Source organism: Bidens hawaiensis, unplaced genomic scaffold (genome assembly GCF_021521415.1).
Source record: "Bidens hawaiensis isolate Kalapana, Puna unplaced genomic scaffold, B.hawaiensis_p1.1 tig00010730_1, whole genome shotgun sequence".
In the NCBI taxonomy this organism is placed as follows: domain Eukaryota; kingdom Viridiplantae; phylum Streptophyta; class Magnoliopsida; order Asterales; family Asteraceae; genus Bidens; species Bidens hawaiensis.
This window is the reverse complement of record NW_027491820.1, coordinates 559,005-582,544: the sequence shown is the minus strand read 5'-3', so window position 1 is coordinate 582,544 and position 23,540 is coordinate 559,005. Positions and strand designations below refer to the sequence as shown.

The following is a 23,540-nucleotide window of genomic DNA, read 5'->3' as shown; positions in this document are numbered from 1 at the left end:
TTCAAAATAACAAATAGTTTCCTAGATATAGGATTTATGCTACATAGTTTCCAAGATAATCTCACATAGTTTTTTGACTCAAAATTTTATATTCTTCTTACTCTTTCTAAAAAACTATGTATTTTTATTTAACCGTTTTCATATATATATATATATATACACACTAGTTAGGTGTCTGCACGATGTAGCAGGGAATAATACTCTAGCTCAACTCGAATTTCATACCGAGCCTGACTCACGTTTGTTTAATTATTTTAAATATTTATATAACTTGAATACTTTTAATCACATTTCTATAAAACACATAAGAAGGAAAAAACAATTAAAGTTAAGTAATATTTGGATAAATTTGAGGGGTCAAAGTTATAAATATTACTTAAATTTTGAATTGAAACAAGTTAAAAAAATAAAGGGTTGGATACATAATTATATGAAAACATGAGATTGTAAACATTTGTCCTTTAAGAAACTTGTACATTCATGCAGTAATGACTTGTACATTTTAAACTGTCGATCTCTTTTGAAAAAAATTAATATTGAAACGTCGACAAAAATAAGCTCGTTTAAATAGGTATGTTCGGATTTTTGTTAACCGTATTTTTGTAAAACATACATGAAGAAAACCAAAAAAAATAAAGCCAGAGTAAAAAATGGGTAATCATGAGAGATTAAATTTGTAATTAATTCTTAAATTTACAAAATCTAAGTAAAGTTGAGGTGCTATACTTGTAATTGTTTTTATAGAAATTAAATGAACGTGGGTGATATGTGTGAAAAAGACAAACTTATCTCTACTTTAACATGTACCTTATGCATCATAACTTGTAAAACTCTTAATTCTAGTGTCTTAATTTACCCATCACTTACATATTATATATATTATAGATATGGTTAAGTTCATTTTAAAAGTGTTTATTACACTGTACAAAATATTTTTTTTCCACGTTAAACTATATATAAAAAATAGCAAATCATTAAAAAAAATACATTAATGTTTTTCTAATACTCATTTAAAAATCTATATATAACAATATGATACATAAGTTAAAGATAAAAAATTCTTGATTTTTTGATATAATAATATTAAAAATACTAATAAAATATAAAAAATTATTTAATTTAAATGTTAGTAGACACGATCCATACAATTTTGTGTTCGTATATACAACAAGTTAAAAAATAATTATACAAATTTTAAACATCAAATTCTACCACCCAAAAATGTTAAAAACAAAATCTAAAGTAAAATAATAATAGGTTGAATAAATCACCACCAACCACGTGAAGATATGAATTAACAAACAAGTAGAACGCGTCTTGGTTGAAGTCAAAGTGAGTTGTTAATTATCAGAGTGGTGTATTCTCTAGGAAGATATAAAAATATATAAAACACAAATAAAAAATAAATAAATAACCGACAAATCAATTCAATAGCTAGGTTAGCATGACGTAATAACCGACAAATCAGAAATTACTTCGGTAATTTAAACATCTAATCCAACGATAATGATTGGATCAATAGAACTTGAGCTGCAAATCATCAATACTAGATTATAGTCACATGGTGATAGCGTACAACCAAAGAATGAGAGAAACTATGAGAACAGAAAGGAAATTTTAGGGGCGAGCTTAAATTTTGGACTTAAAAGATGCCACTGAAAGTTCAAAACTAGTCTTAAAGATGGCCCGTTTAGTTTTTTAACAAGACAATCTTGGTTGATTTTAATAGGTTATTATCGATTTTAGATTAATAATTAAGCCGGCACACAAGTTAGTGTCCATATATTTACATATTGAAAAGTTTTTATTTTTCTTATCAGGTACTTTGCATGAGGATTGAAGATGATGAAAAAGGCTAACAAGTGTGGTGAAGTTTTTGGTTTTTATTCAAATATTTGTTACTTTACTTTTTATGTGATTGATATTTTGACTTAACTTGAGAGTTATTAGACATTTAATATGCATTTGGAATGTGATTGGTGTGTGTTTAGAATGTGATGGAACTTTTAATTATAGTAAAGATATTATGATTTCTATATTTGACGGTTTTATTTTTATTTTATGTTGTTAAAAGGTGCCATTAAGATACCAAAAATTTGTGGCTGTAGACAAAAATAGTGTCACTAAGAGTTCAAGGTTTAGTGGCGGACAAAAAAGTGTCACTAATACCCAAAAGTTTGTAATGGCATACGGAAAAAAATGCCACTGAAAATCCAAAATGTTTTTAATGGCATACGGGAAAAAAATGCCACTGAAAGTTCAAAATCAATGGCATACGAATAAAAATGCCACTGAAGTCCAAAATGTTTTTGTTGGCATACGGAAAAAAATGTCATTGAAAGTCCAAAATGATTTTAATGGCATACGAAAAAAATGCCACTGAAAGTCCAAAATGTTTTTAATGGCATACGGAAAAAAGTGTCGCTAAAAGCCCAAAAGTTTGTAGTGGCAAACGAAAAAAGTGCCACTAAAAAGGCTTTAGTGGTAGCTCTCCTAGTGACACTTTTTGTGTGTGTCATTCATTCCAACAAGGTTCTTTAGCGACACTTCTTTGGTTTCTTATGACACTTTTTGTGTGCCATTAAATGCTTTTTATTTGTAGTGTTTCGACACAATGAGTTATATTTATATATGTGTTCAACACACCATACTAGGTTTAAAATACATCTAATATGATTTATATCGATACTCAAAATTATATGGTTGGAGTGACTAATGATGCGAAAGTCGGGAAGAAAATGAGTCGAACTTGTCTCAGATAGGAGGTGAATTGAAATTTAAAGTTACAAAAAAGTGAGACATTTCTAAGGACATTGTTTGGTTGGAGTGACTAATGATTAAAAAGTGAGACACTTTTAAGGATATAGTTTTCTTAGTCAAATGAACAAGATACGAGGCACCCTAAATTGCTCCACACACATGTGCACGCGTGGCGAAGGTGATGGCGCAATGTGACGCTATGTTGGTGCACTTTGAGAGACGCCTCTATGTTTTTGAGGCTTGGGTCGGATCCGTCAACAACAACTTGCTGCTGAGCTCGGTTGCCATTAATGGGTGCATCGGCTGCACTTGTGAATGCTAGTCAACACCCCGTGCTTGCATGCTACAACTACTCAGGCAACGCTTGGTTGACATTGGTCGGTCATGTAGTTACCGCGCGCTGCTCAAGTAGCAACTTGGTTGGTATTGTTTTGCATCTTAGCCAAAGGAACAAGTAAGGAACCTAAAGATGTGAAGCACCCAAAATCGCTCCACACACACACATGCACGCGTGATGTGGGCGGTGGTGCAATGTGACTTGGTGCACTTTATGCTTGAGAGACGCCTTTATGTTTTTGAGGCTTGGGTCAACTCCGACAACAAAAACTTGCTACTGAGCTCTGCTGCCATTATTAATGGGTGGATCAGCTGCACTTGCGAATGTTAGTCAACAACCTCGTGCTCGCATGCTGCCTACTCAGCTAGCAACAACTTGGTTGACATTGGTCGGTCACATAGTTCCCACTGCTCGGGTAGCAACTTGACTGATATTGTTGCTCAAGAGTTGTTACAGTTCGGTTAATGTTAAAAACAATATATTATAGGAGGTTTGGCTCGCCTAGATACATTTCAATACAATAAAATTGCAGGATTAATATACATTTTGGTTTCTATTTTGTGTGACTATAAAATGGACTTGGTAGTCATTTTCGAGCCAATGAAAAAAACCGGAATACTCACAAAGAAATCGACCGAGAAGAGCAACCCATTTTCTAACCAAGTAGAGAGAAGTCTTAATAACTCTTTTCTCCATATCATAACCCTTTTCAGTTTCCATGAATAAAGAACACCAAAAAGCTCGGTACCGTCTCATGCGTGTGACCCATCTCCATCTAAAACATATTGTTTCCATGGTTGTACTTTGGGAGACAAATGATCGTTCTCTGAGGGATGACTCGAAATATGTTTTAAGGTACCCCTTTTGAACAAGACGTCTAAGCTAACACAAACATATTACTTTGTTCGTTTTACATCCTAAATACTAATCAGTAAAGACGTTTGTTTGAATCTTTGTGTTAATGTAACGCGTATATAATTATATATATTTCTTGAAATTTATTTCTTACTTATATTGTAACACAAAAATTTCTCATCAAAATAACAAAATTTCCCATCCGTCTCTTGATTGTGTGGAACCCGCTGTAACTCATTATTACAAACATATATATGAACACTCATACCAGATCAAGAAAACTCTTTCTTAGAGTATCTTGTATAGCTAGATTCATAACAAAAACACAAGATATAATTAAGTGATAAGTGAATATATCATCTATTATGTAAAGGATTGGAACCTGAGTTGACCTTCCTCTTGCAATCACTGAATACATCTTCTCCTTGGTCTTTCTGCTCTGTCAGACCAGAATTTAAAGACTCTTTTGGTGATGGAATAGACCCTTGAACATGAGAAGATAAAGCTTCAGACTGTAGCATCAACAAGATCAGAGAGAAGCAGATAAATGGTGTTCTTGAGGTACCCATTTCTGGTGTTTGGAATGGTTTTAGTTTCATGAAAGCTTGAGCTCAACATCAAGAGTGACAGAGATTGGAGTTGCAGTGCAAGTCTAATGGGGTATTTGTCTCTTGTTAGAACTTATTTTTTATATACGCAGAGAACTCGTATGTTGCTTTTGTTTTTTGTTTTTGTTTTTGTTTTTGTTTTTTTTAACAGCTAATATTTTTTTTCTCATATATTTCACCTTATGTCTCAAGTGAGACTAGAACTCACAACTATTTGATTGAAGGCTATACACTTGAATAATAATAATAATAATAATAATGTGTTAATGGGATTAATATGGTTGGAAATGTCTTTGTAAGCAAAATGGCAACTTTTCCTAAACGCTGTCCAGAGTAAACTCCGTCGAAACAGAATAATCAATGTTAAAAATTGTTCTAAGCTATATTTGACATTACGCTAAGCTAGCATAGGCTACTGGACCCGGCGTAGACTAGGTTGACTTGTTAACTTTTGAGACTTTTTCACATTTTTAAGTTGGCACTTGCATCTCAAAAGACAAAAATTGTGGACCAATTTTAGGTATCAAGTTAAAAATAAAGCTGTTTTCAAATTTTTGAGACCTATTCTTAGGTACGTCTTTAATAAAGCTATAATTATACCCAACATAAAAAAACAGGACTAAGTTGATAATATTATCAACAAAACACATAATTGCGGAACCAACCTAGTTATCAAATTTTTGAGACATATACTTTTGAATAAACCATCACAAATAGTGTCACACCATCGATATCGACATATTTGCGGAACCGACCTAGTTAGGAACATTCAATAGTCAATTGAAGTCAACGTAATTTCTGTGGCATGCTAAACAATGCATCATACATATATCAGTCCTATACTCTGTATTCAAACAATGCATAGTTCAAATCAGCATAATTGAAATAAGCACTAAAAACACATAATGATGATTTCATGGTGGTTCAACAACAATTATTGAATCATACATATATCAGTCCTATACTCCTGTTATGCGCCTCACGAAGTTGAAAGTTTAATGAAATAACATTTTACAAAGAATAAACAAAATTAGAAAGGTGTTTAGTGGGACAAATGAAATGAGAATATAATGGTTATATTCTTGAGAAAAATGATGATGTCTTAACAAACGTACAAATCTTGACAAAAGTTATCCCATCCGAAATAATATCATAAGGGCTGGCCTCTTCTCTTTTGCTTTTTTGGGTTGTCATCATATTGAGCTATGATGAGCGTCATTTCAAGAACGTTTGTATGTATGTACTGTAGTACGTACATCCATGTAATGGCTGAAGCGAATGATCAGACATACGTACATTTAAGTTTAATATGTATGCACGGTATTATGTATATTAGTGATGCTTAAATGGTGGATAATCTTATGTAAACAACACAATTTACAACATAACCGTCACAACCGTCCTATGTAAACAACACGATTGTTCACATAGTATATATTGTGTAAATGACATATGAAAGTAAAAAAAGTATATATAGAACTTTGTAAGAACAAGAAACAAGTTAACCAAACTTGTTTCTGCATCCCTTTGATAATCACATATCAGTCTCCACATAGAAAATAAGAGGCAAGTATCGCAATTTCAAACAAGTGATCGGGTATGACAACGAATAACGCAAATGGTGTACAAACTCAAATGCCTAAACTAACCGGGCAAAACTAGTATCATTGGAGCATCAAATAAAGGTATTATTTGAATCTTAAGATATATGGAAAATTATCAAAGATGGATATATGGAACCCACTAAAGCCCCACCCTCACAAACAATATTAAGGAAAACAAGACACAAGACGAGAAAGAACTATATCTTTTGTATAAAGTCGTTAATGTGTGGGTGATTTTAGTGTTATCAGGTCATTTTGTTAGGATCAAATGAGAAATAAAATATACATTGATACAAATTAAAAGTTGCAGGTTGCACACTTGATCAAGACTGTTTTAAATTTTAATAACAACGGGTGTGGGGGTAGCCCGACCAGTAATTATGGAGGTTATAACGACATCCAGTGGTTATGGTGGCTATATAACTACCAATGGTATTTGTGACGGCTTTATGACCACCATCTACTCAACTCCTGTATAAGATTGCATTTGGTCATCTCTTGGGCACATTCTAGTCCATTAAATTCACACAAACACGCATACTTGCTATTGTTAGAAGTCTGGGTCTTATATGATTAAAAGTTCGGGAGAACCACCAAATTATTTCGATATGAAAGTGTTTCATGGCTCTTAGATTATTTAAATGTTACAAATATCAAATCCCCTACATAATTATAATGGTATAAAAATTGTACATGGAAATCCCAACAGGTATTTTATAACAAATTAACTCGTATACTTGATACCCACATGTATGATAATACCTGACATGTCATTACTCAACAAATACCTGACGGGTATTGGGCCAGCAATGAGACACAATTTTATAATCGAATAGGGGATTGAGATTACCAATGCCTGACCAAAACCCAGCCCATTGACATCCTTACATTAAAGTTCTTTTAGGAATACTTCAATCACACAATCAAGGATCAAAACAATATTAATCACCACCCATTAAACATGCATTTAAGTTACAAAACAATTCACAAGATAAACCGAAGGAACTCACTAAAGAATACCAAGATGAAGGAAACAAAGGCAGAAATCGTTGCAAACCATACTCACAATTAATATGTAATCATTGTCAAAACCTTGAAGCATATTAAGGCTATGTGTAGTGAAGGGGCTATAAAATGGGGGATTTTTGAGACGTGGCCAAGGGGCGACACGTAGCCCGGGGCGGCGGTGTTGTAACCCACAAATCACCCTACCCCCAATACTTGATCGCCACTTCAGCATCTCCATCACACAAACTGGCGACAAAGGTATTGCCCCCCTCCTCCCAATCGCCAGAGGGGCGGTGTTCTAGCCCTTTGTTGCCCAAAATCCTTACCATTTGCAACTCACTATACTTGGCCTAAGTTATGTAGAAAAAGGATCGCAGAACTGCAGAAGAATTGGAAGTTCAAATTGTATGGCTAGAGAATAACACAACTATGAAGACACTAGGCTTATGATGTTCAACATACAATAACCAACACGGAATGAGCAATTGCAATATCAAATGTTGAAGGTACGAGGAGTATAACATGAGACATGATTCCAAGATTATCTTAATGAACATGAGATGCATCATCAACCTACCTATACTTACAGCTGTCAACAAAACAGGGTAGCTAAAAAATAGAACAGAACATTACTTGAGTTAGCCAGGAATATATTAGTCCAAGCCTGTTAAAAATAAAAATTATATTTAAAACTGAGAGAGGGGGGGGGGTTAAAAATAAAAATTATATTTCAGTTTTATATCGTTGTTTCTAATACTTTGCCTTTTATTTGTGGCTGGTGAGTTCTTTGTTTTTGGGCTTGACTTCGGACCTGTTTGCTTATCTCTAGTGGGCTGGAGTGTTTTAGTGGGCTTAGCTTGGAAAAGAAGTTTTGTGGTATCGGTGGATGAGTCCTTCCTTTTAGCTTATAATCGCTGATGTCTGGAATATAACTAACAACACAAAAAACCCTAATTTCTATTCTTGGTCGGCTGCAGCTCCTGCAGAACATATATTCGAAGCTTTCTGCTGAATCTTTCATATACTCTTTGTCTATCAATCACATATTGTTCTGGTCTTTGTTTATTAAGTTTGTAATTTTGGATCTGGTTCAAATAATAAGATCTGTTTTTTAAGTTCTTGACATGGCATCAGAGCTCCAGCACCTCTCTTAATTCCGCTGCTGTGTTTATGCTATTCGGTTAAGGGATCTAATCTTCATCAAGGGTGTTAAGGAATCTTTGCTCGTTCTTGATTGTTCATCATAAATCTGCCCTAAAACAGATTTTGATTTACCAGCAATCTTCTGTTGGCACTATCAAATCTGCTAGAGGATTGGTGGCGTTCCAAAATCCCGGTGAGATCTTTTCATATCTTTTTGTTTTCTGTTGGCAATAGGCCTTGATGTTGCTGGGCTAGTCGGACCAGTTTATTTGCTATTTGGTTTTTCTCTGTGCGTTTATGTGAGTGTGTGCATGATTATTTGATCTCTTATTTGTTATATGGGTGATTCTGGTAGTTCTAGTGTTACCGAGATTAGTAAATTAGATGCTAGTGATCCCTTGCATCTTCATGCAAGTGATTCTAGCACCTTAACTGTGGTACATATCAAGTTGAAAGGAACAGAGAATTACACTGTTTGGGCAAATACTATGCTTCTTGCCCTACAAGTTAAAAATAAAATTGGTTTTATTGACGGATCTTGTAAAAGATCAACTGATAATCAGATTCTTGCTAAACAATGGGATCGGTGTAATTCTGTGGTTCTTTCATGGATTCTTAATTCTGTTTCCGATGAGTTATATTTAGGACAAGTTTTTTCTAAATTTGCTCTTGATGTGTGGAAAGAATTAAAGGAAACATATGATAAAGTTGATGGTTCAGCCGTGTTTAGTTTATATCAAAAAATCAACTCTGTTAATCAAAATGGTAGTACCGTGTCAGATTATTATCATAGGCTTAATACTATGTGGAAACAATTTGATGCTATGGTTCAATTGCCTTCTTGTAGTTGCAATGCTTCTGGAAAATTCAATGATTTTAATCACCTTATAAAACTTATGCAATTTTTGATGGGCCTTGATGATACTTATCATTCTGTTAGAACTTCCTTGTTAACTAAAGACCCCTTACCTACTATTAAAACTGCTTTCTCTATTGTGTCTAGGGAGGAATCCCATAAAAATTCTAGTGGGACTTCAAAAACTCAAACCCAAACTCAGAATATGGGTTTTTTTTTCTAAAACTAATCAGTCTTTTGATTCCAAAAAGAAATTCAGCAGAGGACCCAACCCTAACCTTAAGTGCACTCATTGTAGTAAGGTTGGACACACTGTTGAAAGATGTTTTGAAATTGTTGGATACCCCCAGGGACCAAGAACTAGAGTGGGTCAATCATATAGTCCATCTAATAAACCTGTTGTGTCTAATAATGTTGTTCAACATAAGAATGATCAATCAGGTGGTAGCTCAAGTACTTCTCTTACTCCCGATCAGGTGTCCAAACTATTGAACTTGTTAAATCAAAAAACTGGAGAAGAATCTTCTGGTTCTCATGTAGGAGGTAAAATTTTTGGTTCCTTTTCTGCTAGTAGTTTCAGTGATAGAGTTTTCTGTTTTGCTAGTAACTTTCCATCTTTGAGTAACTCTGGATGGATTGTTGATTCGGGTGCCAACCAACACATGGTAAAATCTGATAAAAATGTGTTTGATCAAGTAGATGTGTCTGAATTTAATGTAACTGTTAAACATCCAAATGGTTCAATGCAATAGTGTCTAAAATTGGCAGTATAAAATTGAGTGAAACTGTTATTTTAACTGATGTGCTTGTGGTCCCTGAGTATCATGTGAATTTATTATCTGTTCATAAGCTTGCTAAGGATAGTAAAATTAAAGTTATCTTTGATGAAAATAATTGTTATCTTCAGGATTTACTCACAAGGAGAATCCTGGTGACTGGTAATCAAGTTGATGGACTTTATCTTTGTGGTGATGGTTCTAGTTCTTTTAAGGTATGCTTAAGTAATTTAGATACTTTAAATATGTGGCATACTAGGCTAGGACATCCTTCTGATAATGTTTTAAATGTCTTACAAACTGATTTGAAGTTTAACTTTTAAAAATATGATTATCCTTGTGAAGTCTGTCATATGGCTAAACAGCATAGAGAACCTTTTCCTTTGAGCGATCACCAATCTAAACATATAGGTGATCTTATACATGCGGATGTATGGGGTCCTTATAAAGTTAAAAGTAGGGAAGGCTATAGATTTTTCCTAACTATTGTTGATGACTATACAAGAGCCGTATGGATTTTTTTAATGAAAAACAAAGACGAAGTTTTCTTTAATATTGAGACTTTTTTCAACCTGTTAAAAACTCAGTTTGATAAAACAGTTAAGATTATTTTAAGTGATAATGGATCTGAATTTGTCAATAGTCATATTCAGAATTTTTTTAGAGACAAGGGCATCATTCATCATACCTCTTGTACCTATACTCCACAACAAAATGGTGTTGTGGAGAGAAAACATAGACATTTGCTGAATGTTGCTAGATCACTTTTGTTTCAAGGGAATTTTCCCCTTTCTTTTTGGTCTGAATGTGTTTTAACTGCTGCGTATCTTATTAACAGGACGCTATCCTTTGTGTTAGAAGGCAAAACCCCCTATGAGTATCTTTTTGGTTTCAAACCCTCGCTGTCGCATTTAAGGAACTTTGGTTGCTTATGTTTTAGTACTATTTTAAATGTTCCTAATAAGTTTGATAGTAGGTCTGGAAAATGTGTTTTCATAGGTTATTCTAATCAAAAAAAGGGCTATAAATTGTGGGGTTTAAATAATAAAAAAGTTATTTTCTCAAGAGATGTAAAGTTTTATGAAAATATTTTTCCTTTCAAAAATAGTGACTCAAAAAAAACTTTTGAAAATTATGAACCCGTATCTGTTAACAATTTAAATTTCTTTGATCTATAAGATGAAGATGTTTCCAAATGTTCCTTAAATGACCTAAATCCCGATGATGATGTGGGGGTGCACATTGATCACTCTAGTGAGGATCAGCAACCTAGTAGCAACTCAAGAACTTTAGATTAAATTGATGTTTCACAATCTAGTAGTTCTAGAGATGGCACTAGTGAGGTAGATTCACCTGGAGTTAAAAGTGAGAATGTTAGCTCTTCTGAGGGTATTCCTACTCAACCTCCTCTTAGAAAATCTTCTAGGAGTTCTGCGTTACCTAAAAAACTTAGTGATTTTGTTGTTGAAGGGAAAGTAAAGTACGTTTTTGAAAAAGTGGTCAATTACTCCAACTTATCTGTTGAGAATTTTTCTTTTGTGTCTAGCCTCAACAAAACTGTTGAACCTAGAAATTACTATGAAGCTTCAACTGATTCTAATTAGGTTAATGCTATGAATGATGAAATGAATGCTCTTTATACTAATAATACTTGGGAACTTGTTAAGTTGCCTAGTGACAAAAAAGCTATAGGTTGTAGATGGGTTTATAAAATAAAATACAAGTCTAATGGTGAAATTGATCGATGTAAGGCTCGTTTAGTTGCTAAAGGTTACAATAAAAAAAGGGGTTGATTTTGATGAGACCTTCTCACCGGTTGTTAAAATGGTTACCGTTAGGTGTGTTATAAGTTTGGCTGTTGAAAATAATTGGGCTTTGTTTCAATTAGATGTTAATAATGCTTTTCTGTATGGTGAGTTACATGAAGATGTCTATATGAAATTACCTGATGGTTACTTTTCAAAAAATGATACACGTGTGTGTAAGCTTGTCAAATCTCTATATGGCTTAAAACAAGCACCACGAATGTGGAATGCTAAACTTGTGTCTTCTTTGCTAAAAATGGGATTTACCCAGTCTATGTGTGACTATTCCTTGTTTATTAAATCTGAAAAATCTGCGATTGTTATCTTACTTGTTTATGTTGATGATATAGTGGTGACAGGAAATGATGTCAATGCTATCGATGAAGTTAAACGAATGTTGAAATCAACTTTTATGATTAAAGATTTGGGTCCCCTTAAATATTTTTTAGGTATTGAAGTTGTTAAGTCAGAACAAGGGATTTGTTTATCTCAACGAAAATATTGTATGGAGTTGTTAGCTGCGTATGGCATGAGTGCAGGCAAACCAGTTAATACTCCTATAGAACAAAATTATGTTGTCACTCATATGTGTGAAAAATATAAATCTTTTTTAACAAATATCACTGGGTATCAAAAATTGATTGGGAAATTAATATATCTTTCCCATACAAGACCTGATATTTGTTATGATGTTCAGTTTTTAAGTTAATATATGCATAAACCATCTAATGCTCATTTACAAATAGCTTTAAGATTGTTGAGATACTTAAAGAAAGCTCCTAGTTTGAGAGTTTTATTCAAAAAAGAGGGATCTTTTAATATTACTGGGTACTCTGATTCAGATTGGGCTAAATGCCTAGATACTCGACGATTTGTAACAGGTTTTTGTATTTTCCTTGGTGGATCACTTGTGGCATGGAAAAGCAAGAAGCAGTTGACAGTCTCTCGGTCCTGTTGAAGCTGAGTATAGAGCTATGTGTCCCTGCACTGAAGAAATAGTTTGGATCAAGAATCTGTTAAAGGAGTTAAAAGTCAATGTTGATCTTCCTGTATCCTTACACTGTGATAATAATGCAGCTATATCAATAGCTGCAAATCCGGTTTTTCACAATCGAACAAAACATTTTGTGGTTGACTTGTTTTTCCTACGTGAAAGAATATCATCAGGGGTGATCTGACAAGCAATTGGCGGACATGTTTACTAAAGGACTTTTAGTAAGTCAACATGCCGTTATGTTACGAAACTTGGGTTTGTTTAATATATTTGGATGTAAAACTGAGGGGGGGGGGGGTTAAAAATAAAAATTATATTTCAGTTTTGTATCGTTGTTTCTAATACTTTGCCTTTTATTTATGGCTGGTGAGTTCTTTGTTTTTGGGCTTGACTTCGGACCTATTTGCTTGTCTCTAGTGGGCTGGAGTGTTTTAGTGGGCTTAGCTTGGAAAAGAAGTTTTGTGGTGTCGGTGGATGAGTCCTTCCTTTTAGCTTATAATCGCTGATGTCTGGAATATAACTAACAACACAAAAAACCCTAATTTCTATTCTTGGTCAGCTGCAGCTCCTGCAGAACATATATTCGAAGCTTTCTGCTGAATCTTTCATATACTCTTTTGTCTATCAATCACATATTGTTCTGGTCTTTGTTTATTAAGTTGGAATTTTGGATCTGGTTCAAATAATAAGATCTGTTTTTTAAGTTCTTGACAAAGCTTATTATTGTAAATAATATTTTATATTTATTGTATTTATTTAGTTTTCATATAGGCTTCCGTAGACTAAGGCTAGTTTGTTATTCCTCTGTATATGTATTCAATTTTGAGCAAAGGAAAAGGACACACAGTAATTACTACTTGACAAGGTCCTGGTAGGAGACATATGGGTGTTACATATACCAGCTGATTACCAATATGCCGACATATTCACAAAAGGATTGCCTCATCCTCTTTTCTCCAAATTTAAGTCCAGCCTTTGCATTCGTGATGGTACCACAAATACCGAGGGGGTGTATTAGTCCAAGCCTATTATTGTAAATAATATTTATATTTATTGTATTTATTTAGTTTCCATAAAGGCTTTCGTAGACTAAGGCTACTTTGTTATTCCTCTGTATATGTATTCAATTTTGAGCAAAAGAAAAGAACACACAGTAATTACATTACTTTCGGAATATAATGAAAGATAAAAGGTTTATCCAACAAATTTTGACACCCCTCTTATGCAACCTATTTGTTAATAGAATAATCACAAAGTATGATCATAATATGGCATTACTGAGAGATGTTAAAGTTTAAATGTTGTAATCATTATTATAATGAATAAACATACTAAATTTTATGCATGCATCTATTGCACGATTAATATGACAGTTAATTCAGTAGAAATGTTATTATATTAGAATATAGCTAGTGTGATACACAGGTGATTAAAAATATATCACAAAAAAGTTAACCTGAATAATATGTATAATAAGATACCTTATAAATTCATAAGATATAAACAATCTTCTAAAATAGATATATTGGTAAGATTAATTTGTATTTTTATTAGAAAATAAGAACGCCCTGCTTGCGGTGCACACATATAATGTATATATGTGTGAACCCTTGGGTGGGCAAAAGTAAAATTGCACTAATTTTGACGTTATTTTACTAATCACGTGAAAATAAAGTTAAAAGTGGCGGAAGGTTAATCAGGCATCATGTGGTGGCGTTGATAGCCGAAAGACAAGGGCACATGCACCAATCAGCCGGTGTCCCGATGATTGAGTGTTATGTGTCTTATGTCCAAGGCTTGATTCAAAACTACTATCGAGCCGAGGGTCTCACCGGAAGCAGCCTCTCTATCCCTATGGGATAGAGGTAAGGCTGTCTACATCTTACCCTCCTCAGACCCTACCATAGCATTGCTATTGGTGGGATATACTGAGTACGATGATGATGATGATGATGATTAGAAAATAAGAAGGGAAGGTTGTGAATCTTTACCAATTAAGAAAAAAGAAAAGGTTACCATCAATTCATTTTAGTTAAGTTGGTAAGCCACAAACATTTTAAAAGCAAGGTAATGAGTTGAATTCTCACCAACATATTTTTCATTTTATGTGCCCTGCTTGCGGTGCGCGCATATAATGTATATATGTGTGAACCCTCGGGTGGGCAAAAGTAAAATTGCACTAATTTTGACGTTATTTTACTAATTTTGTGAAAATAACGTTAAAAGTGATGGAAGGTTAATCAGGCATCATGTGGTGGCGTTGATAGCCGAAAGACAAGGGTACATGCACCAATCAGCCAGCGTCCCGATGATTGAGTGCTATGTGCCTTATGTAATATGTCCAAGGCTTGATGCAAAACTACTATCGAGCCGGGGGTCTCACCGGAAGCAGCCTCTCTATCCCCATGGGGTAGAGGTAAGGCTGTCTACATCTTACCCTCCTCAGACCCTACCATAGCTTTGCTATTGGTGGGATATACTGAGTACGATGATGATGATGATGATGATATTTTTCATTTTATCATTCATAAATGAAAATTATAAAAATGAAAACTTGTACACTTGACAGTCTATGTGAAGGGTCTAGTTGAATGACATGTGAAAGGATTGTGTTGCTTTAATAATATAGGTAGGTATGAAATGTAACATAACATACATACACTAATAACCTCTGCAGTCGATATCGCCGATATATCAGTGATATATCGGTTATCGGTCCCTTGGCGATATATAAGTCAGAATATCGGTACCGCTAATATCAATGATATTTGACCGATATTGGACTAATATTTGACCGATATGTCACTGATATTCCCGATATCAGTGTTTTAAGTCCTAGTTATCAACTTTTAGTGTTCAATGTTATTGTTTTAAGTCTTAATCAATTCTTACTTGCTAAGATTGTTGGTGTTTTGTAATTTGCAAAAGGTTAATTTGTTAATGGTATGAGACTATACTGAATTATTAGTGTGAAAAGCTACATATTTGAATTTTACGTGATATTAAATTACCGATATTCCACCGATATCTCACTGTGATAAATGATATCTCAGACATCGGCCATTGACCGATATCCGATAGTTTTTCGTATTAACTGTTTAGCTAATAACAATACAATCATATTAACCATGTTTAACTCATTACTTCAACATCATCATTATATTCACAAAATGATCCTAACAAATTTAAATTCTCTCTAAATAATACTTGTAGCCAAATTTAGTCTCACGTGACATCACGTGCCCAGAATCTTGATCACTTTTCTTGTCACAAACAGGAAACCCTCGGATCCAAAAACTTAAAAGAGTCGATGAAGATGACAACTCCCACTTAATAATAATAATCCCATCAAATGGATTTCGTGGAATTGGAAGCAATCGAAGGCCTACGCTGGTCATGGAACTCATGGCCAGTCTCCAAGCCCGAATCAAACAATCTCGTAATCCCTCTGTCAATTATGCAAACCCCATTGATGAAATTCACAGACCTCCCGTTATTATCATACGATCCACTCATCTGTTCTCGTTGCGGGTCGGTTCTAAACCCCTACGCCCGTGTCGATTACCCATCTCGTATCTGGGTCTGCCCGTTTTGTTACCAGAAGAATTCGTTTCCACGATCGTATGCCGAAATTGGGGAGAATAATATCCCGGCTGAGCTGTTTCCGACTTACAGTACTGTTGAATACCAATTGGGTCATCAGGGTTTGATGAAATTGAATAGCTTGGCTCCGACCCGGATGAATTCGGTTTCGGGGTATAATTGGGAGAGTGGGACTGGGAATGGGGTGAAGTTGAATTCTTTGTCGTTTTCGTCGGGCTCGTTGTCGAGTTTGGATCAGCGGGGTGGGGGTGGGAGGGGGGTGGGTGTGGGGATTGGGATTGTGTTTGTGGTGGATGCGTGCTCGAGTGAGGAGGAGCTGCAAGCGGTTAAGAATGAGTTGTTGTTGGTGGTTGGGCAGTTGCCGGAGAATGTGATGGTGGGGTTGGTTGTGTTTGATTTGATGGTGAGAGTGTATGATCTTGCGTTTACGGATTGTTTACGGGTCGTTGTTTTTCATGGAGAGCGCGAGCTTTCGTCTAGCCAGGTATGCTTCGATTCGAGTTTTAAAAAAATGCATGATTGGTTACATAATATTGTTGTATGCATTTACATGCTTGCAGTATTTTAACCTGTTGTGTGCCAATGTAACTGTGAACCCAAGTGGTTTATAGCATAATTATTGTAATTATAGTAACCAAGAGGCCTCGTATTGGATGTCATATATGATATACGTAGCCATGTAGGCAATACTTGGATATTTTATAAGTAGGGCAGACATAGGTAAATCCATCGGGGACGTTTTTGTTAGATTAAAAGTTGGTTGTCAAGTGGAAGATCACTTTGAAGACATGGGAATTGACCTAATACAAGTACCTAAGATGCCAAATTAGTAACTTTAATTCTTGCTTAACAGCATGGTATAAAGCGATTGTTTTCCAAGCTCCAACCTTTTGTGATTAAATAATCAAAGAGCTATAGCAAGTTTTCTTTAAGTTCTGTGTCTCTCTCTCTTATTAACAACTATGCCTATGCACATAATTAGATTAAAATTTGGAGAACTAATGTAATTGGGATCAAGGACAAGTTGTGAAGTCATATTAAATGAAGCGGTGCTGTCTCATTGGCAGGCTATATCATTGTCACTACTTACTATGCAGCATTTAAGCATCCCTAGTAGGCTTAGATGAATGTGAAAAGATAATAGGGGTGTTCACGCTCCAGTTTTGATGGTTTTTATGTTTAATTGTAAGCCAAAGCACTGGTAACGGTTTTTTGGTAATCGAGAACCAAAACCGAGCCGTGACTAATGGTGTAGTTTCATGGTTTGGGCTTTAATGTTATCACTCTCGCTTTGATCCCAGTCCACTATATCAGCTCTCTCATGTTCAGTATTACTAATTCTCACTGTCATTATTATTATTATTATTATTATTATTATTGTTATTATCATCATCATTATAGAAATATTGTCTTTGAGTTTTGAGTCACAGTTGACCCTTGGCCACTTAGGCACTTAGTACTTACTCATGTCTCCTTTAGGGTTAGGTGAGATCAGAGTTGAATACTTTAGTGGGATCATACAAATTAGACTAGCCACTTAGCCCCAGTTTACTTCAAAGTTCAAATAAGTTAGAGCGAACCCATTTTTATTAAATAAGTCTAAAATAAAATATTACAAAAAAAATAAAATATTACAAACAATATATATATATATATATAGTAAAAGCTTATGGTTCTATACAGCCAGTTTTCGGTGTAAACCATTCACTACGGTTTGGAAGTTTTGAAATCAACCGAGGGAAAGCTATGAAAAAGCCTACCATGAAGTCAAACCGACGACCAGTTTGCATGGTTTTAAACTAAACAGTAAGCACCCCTAGAAGATACAAGATAGTATGGGAATGGTGTTAAAGAAATCATTGAGAGCATATCATTGAGGAATAAACTTTTGTTAGGAAATCAAAATGATCAATCAAGTAGATATTGTGCATGCTTTGAAATTATTGAGTTTAGGGTAAAGCTGTTTGATGTAGCTTTTGAGTTTTTGGCTCTTACAGTGACGCTTTTATCGTCAAGACCCTCAAGGTAAACCGTGCCCTTCTAGAGAAAGCGGATTATACGCCATGCAAACTTTTTTTATGTATTATTATTATAAAGAATCGGCCTATTTAGGCCGTTACAAGTGTTTGGTTTAAATAGCTAAATGTAAAATGGTTTAGATAAAAGAAACGAGCCAAACATGTGGAGTGGTTTAAAGGTATCTCAAAAGTGTTTCCAAGTCCAACTATGAACCATCTAAATCACTCTACTATAAAACTTAGTCATTTTGATTTGCTGTATTGATGCACTCTACTCGTTACCCGGTTTGATCTATTATGTTCACATTGATGTTTGTTTTAGGAAAACATTGTTCTTTCAATATTAACTGTTTGTTTTCTACATTCTCAGATAATAGATCTTCTGGGTACAAAACAACAACTCGGGAAACCACAAGGTTCACAAAAACACAGTCTCATGTTACCGATTTCCGAATGTGAGTTCAACATTGCAACCGCCATTGAAGATATCCACCATTCACCACCACTCAAACCGGGCCACCGGGCCTCACGATGCACTGGAAATGCAGTACTCGTTTCCTTAGCCCTTCTAGAAGCATGCTCGGTCCACACTGGATCCCGTGTCATGCTTTTCACATCCGGGCCCGCAACCATCGGACCCGGTTCAATTGCAAGCCAAGACCTCAACAACTCAATCCGAACGCACCGCGACATTAACGCTGGTCACGCTCCGTTTTATTATAAATCGTGCGAGTTTTACAAACAAATATCAGAGAAACTGACCGATTTGTCGTCGGTTCTTGATCTTTTTGCGTGCTCTCTCGATCAAGTTGGAGTAGCTGAGATGCGGGCCCCGGTCGAGAAATCTGGTGGGTTCGTAATGCTAGCCGAGTCTTTCGAATCAGACCAATTTAGAAAAAGCTTACGTCACATTTTCAAGCGTGATGAACACGGGTTTTTAAACATGTGTTTCGACGCTAGCATTGAGATCGTTACCACAAAAGACGTGAAAATACATGGGGCAATCGGTCCATGCGTTTCGCTTCGTAAAAAAAATGCGTCGGTTAGCGAGAATGAGGTCGGCGAAGGCGGGACCCACACGTGGAAGCTCGGAACAATAACTGATAAAACGTCCATCGCGTTCTTTTTTGAAGTAAGCGAGGAACAAAAACCGCAACCCGGGACCGCGTTTTTTATCCAGTTTGTTACAAAATACCGACACGGAAACATGGGGTTTAGAAAACGAGTCACGTCGGCTGCAAGACGATGGGTTAGTGGTGGTGCACCCGAGATCGCAGCCGGGTTTGACCAGGAGACCGCGGGTGCGGTCATGGCTCGACTTGCGGTTCATGAAACGAGTAAGAATTTCCCTCGTGAGGTGGTTCGGTGGCTCGATAAGGAGTTGATTAGTTTTGCATCAAAGTTCGGTGACTACATACCCGAAGACCCATCATCGTTTCGTCTCTCTACAGCTTTCTCTCTCTACCCGCAGTTCATGTATCATTTAAGACGTTCTCAGTTTATAGACGTGTTCAATACGAGTCCCGATGAAACCGCATTTTTTCAAATAATGTTGAACCGCGAAGGAGTTGTCGGGTCGTTAATCATGATTCAACCGACACTTTTACAATACTCGTTTAGCGGGCCTCCGGTTCCCGTTTTGTTAGACGTGTGCTCGTTGTCACCGGATGTGATTTTGCTATTTGATTCTTATTTTTATGTTGTGATTCATTATGGGTCTAAAATAGCGCAATGGAAGAAGATGGGGTATGACCGGGACCCGAACCATGAGGGTTTTAGGAAGTTGTTGGAGGCACCCGAGGTTGAGGTGGAGGAGCTCGTGAGTCAACGGGTCCCGGTTCCGAAGGTTGTTAGGTGTGACCAGCATAGTAGTCAGGCTAGGTTTTTGTTGGCCAAGTTGAATCCTTCGGTTACACACAAGTCGAGTTATGTGGATGGGTCCGAGGTTATTATGACCGATGATGTGAGCTTGCAAGTGTTTATCGAGCATTTGCAAGAGTTGGCGGTTCAGGGTTGATTATCGGTTTTGTTGTTGTGGTATAGATGTATTTCAGTTCTAGTTCGGCTTGAACCTGTAGTTGAAAGTTGTGGTTATTGGAAATGTGAAACAATCGGTTAGGTTATGGTTCGATTTGGGTGTTAATTTTTTGGTTGAGCGAGTTTAGTACATGTTTTGGCTTTTATAACAAGTTTAATACAGGCTAATGAGTTTTGACATCAACGAAAACAATAATAACAAAAGCTTTACGGGTTCACTTTTCGTTGCTAAAATCTTCCAAGAGCATTCAATTTGGTAAACTTTGTGAGTGATATCTGTATAATACAAGAAGGGATTGCGAGTGGCAAAGAAAGAAAATGTTATTGCTCATCAGTATATTTAGAAAGGAATTGTTCATCCCTATTAATTTTTTTTCTATTTTACATACGAAGAGCCTTCTCACTTTAAATAATCACCAAAAAAGAACTAGAACTAACACCAGTTTTTATAGTGTATTTGAGTTTCCTAAAATTCGTGTATTTGGATCATTAGCAAGAAATTTTAAAATGATTAAAATTGTTTTTATATTTAAGAAAAACAATTACAGATCCATGAGTTTTGCTTTTATTTGAGAAAAACATATGCAACTTGTAATATAGGTTTGAAGAGTACAGTATATATATTTTTAAAAGTAAATTATAAAAACAAAAAGAAAGGCAGGCAACGGAATTGATTCTTGGAAATATCAAATTTTGTCCATTCATTACGGCTTTTTCTCAAGAAAAGAAAAATGAGAGGAAATGAATGGGGAACAATATCAAAAAGTAAACAAAATTCCATACGGAAAACCCCACAACCTTGTTTTTCTTCATAGAATACATGATAAAAGATTCAAAGATAAATATATTAAACTAGTTTGTCACTCGGTGCGTTGCGTCGGACACATCGGTAAAATCCAGTCATTGGTAAAACCAAGCGTTGTCGGTCTCAGACGCTGAACGGTAAATCGATGCGAATTACTTCGGTTTCGATTACGTGCTTTATATATCGGAACTAAAACAAAAAAAGTATAAAAAATTGAGGTTGACCAATGGGGTGGCGATGGTTGTTAAAACTCGGGCGGTAAAACCTGAGCGTTGTCAATCTTAGACATTGAGGTGCCGAGTCTAAGCAAATTCGGTTGGTCTCCTTCGTGTTTGTTACGGTAATTTGAACTAAATAAAAAACAAATTTGGCATTTGTTGGTTTCCGTTACGTTCGTTACAACCCTAGAACTAAAACAAAATATGGTGTCTATGCGAATTTGGTCGGCAACCGTCACGTTTGTTACGATATTGGAACTAAAACAAAAAAAGAAAAAGTCAAACTGGCATTCGATCGATTTACATTATGTTACCAGAACTAAAAAAACAAAAATATAAACAATAAAAAAACTAAAGTGACCACTAAGGAGCCGCCAAGTGGCCCAACCAGGTACTTGCGGCACCAAAGTTCTCTTTTATATATATTATTATATATATTAGTAATAGTAATGTCGCTAGTATATTGATTTGCATGATTTAAGAGCTTGGAACTAATTTTGATTTTTTTGGTTATAAACTTTCTAAATATAGCGTGCTTATCGTTCTGACAAATTTCAATTATTAATTATCTTAATATTTGCCTTCAACTTAGTCATTCGCTTCACAGAAGGCCTAAGGGCAACGGCTGCAAACACCTCTTTTTCCTGCCATGACCCCACCTAGATACGAGAGGCTTTTCCGGTTTTATGCATAGTGGTTGAAGTCCATTGAATAATTAAATAACTTTTAAAATTATATTAATAAAATAATTAATTAAAAGAAGTGAGGTGACGTGGGCGATGGAGGTTAGTTGAATTAACGGTGGGACCACCTTCTTTTTCTCCAAGAAGCTATCGTTGGAAAAAATGATTAGACTCTAAAAGAGTTAAAAACACTCCGTGTGGGCAACATGCATAGCGGTGTAGTTGCGTTTTGAGGGTGTCACATGGGATGGACAATGCCCCACTATGCATGCCCTAAGAGCACACATCACAAACACTAGCTAACATGCGAAGAAAACCTGTAATGAGCCTCGTTCATCTTTACAAGCTCTGATGTGAAATAGGAAAGAGCTAGGTCAATAAAAGAAATGACAAGCATGATGAAGAAGGGAAAGAGGGAAGTTTGTCACTACGAACAATCCGTGGAGAGGGAGGGGGGGGGGGATAACGCTTTGTGAGAGAGGCATAACCGTATGAAGTTCATGAACTTGTTATTTTTTTATCAAGAAAATTCATTAATACGCTACATGAGCTTTGATTCATCACTAATGCTCTAAATGATAAACATAGGTTTTTAATTTAACCCCTTAACTATAACTTATCATATAAAACGAATAGTGCAAATATAAACCACAAACCACTTTTCATAATTTTTCTGAACTATGCATAATATACAAATCCTAGTGTTTGATCTCACCATATACATGAAACCTTTCATTGCAATCTTCTTTAGAGAAATTAGAAAAATCGAATGGCTAAAATAAAATTACAAATCATTGCTAAATTAATTCTTTGCTGTAACTTTCATTGTAATTAACTAGTTATAAATTATTTTCCTAGAAAAGCATCCGTGCTGTAATTATTTCGAGTATTGTAAATTATATTAATTTTCCAATAAAATACTTTTCCATCCGAAATCCTTTTACCAAACTTTATATATTTAGATAATAATGAAAAATTTTACGAAGAAAATAGATTCACGAACCAAATATAATCCAATTCACCTTATTGGATGGATTGTTATAAGTTAATAACACCTATAAAATGGAAAATTACATTTTTTGTTACCTTTTACAACTACATGAACCAAAATATAAAACCTAAAGTTAATAGTGAATAATATAGCAATTGGTCTTCTGGTCTAATGATGGTTTAAGCCTTGTAATCCTTTAAGTCTCAGGCTTGAAACATGACTAAAGAGGATTTTCCAATAGTGTGCGGTTTACTCATTGAAGACGTCTTTAATCGAGTCAGGTCTGAAGCATCAAAATCAGTAGAAACAGTTAATATCTCATCTCAGAAAGACTTACTTGAGTATTAGAGGTAGTTTTAAACGTTATTTAAGATAAAAAAGTAATGGATAATATAAGGTTGATTTTGAAATCTACTAATTTTTTCAACTAACTCCAATT

General features: G+C 35.2%; 1 protein-coding gene across 1 annotated transcript; it reads left to right on the top strand.

The window, feature by feature from the left end:
- Positions 1-16,062: 16,062 nt before the first annotated feature.
- Positions 16,063-20,562, top strand: LOC143535983 (protein transport protein SEC23 G-like). The gene is made up of 2 exons (XM_077030081.1): positions 16,063-16,833; positions 18,738-20,562. Exons 1-2 carry the CDS (start codon positions 16,099-16,101, stop codon positions 20,382-20,384), a joined length of 2,382 nt encoding a protein of 793 aa, XP_076886196.1. The 5' UTR covers positions 16,063-16,098; the 3' UTR covers positions 20,385-20,562.
- The last annotated feature ends 2,978 nt before the right edge of the window (positions 20,563-23,540 follow it).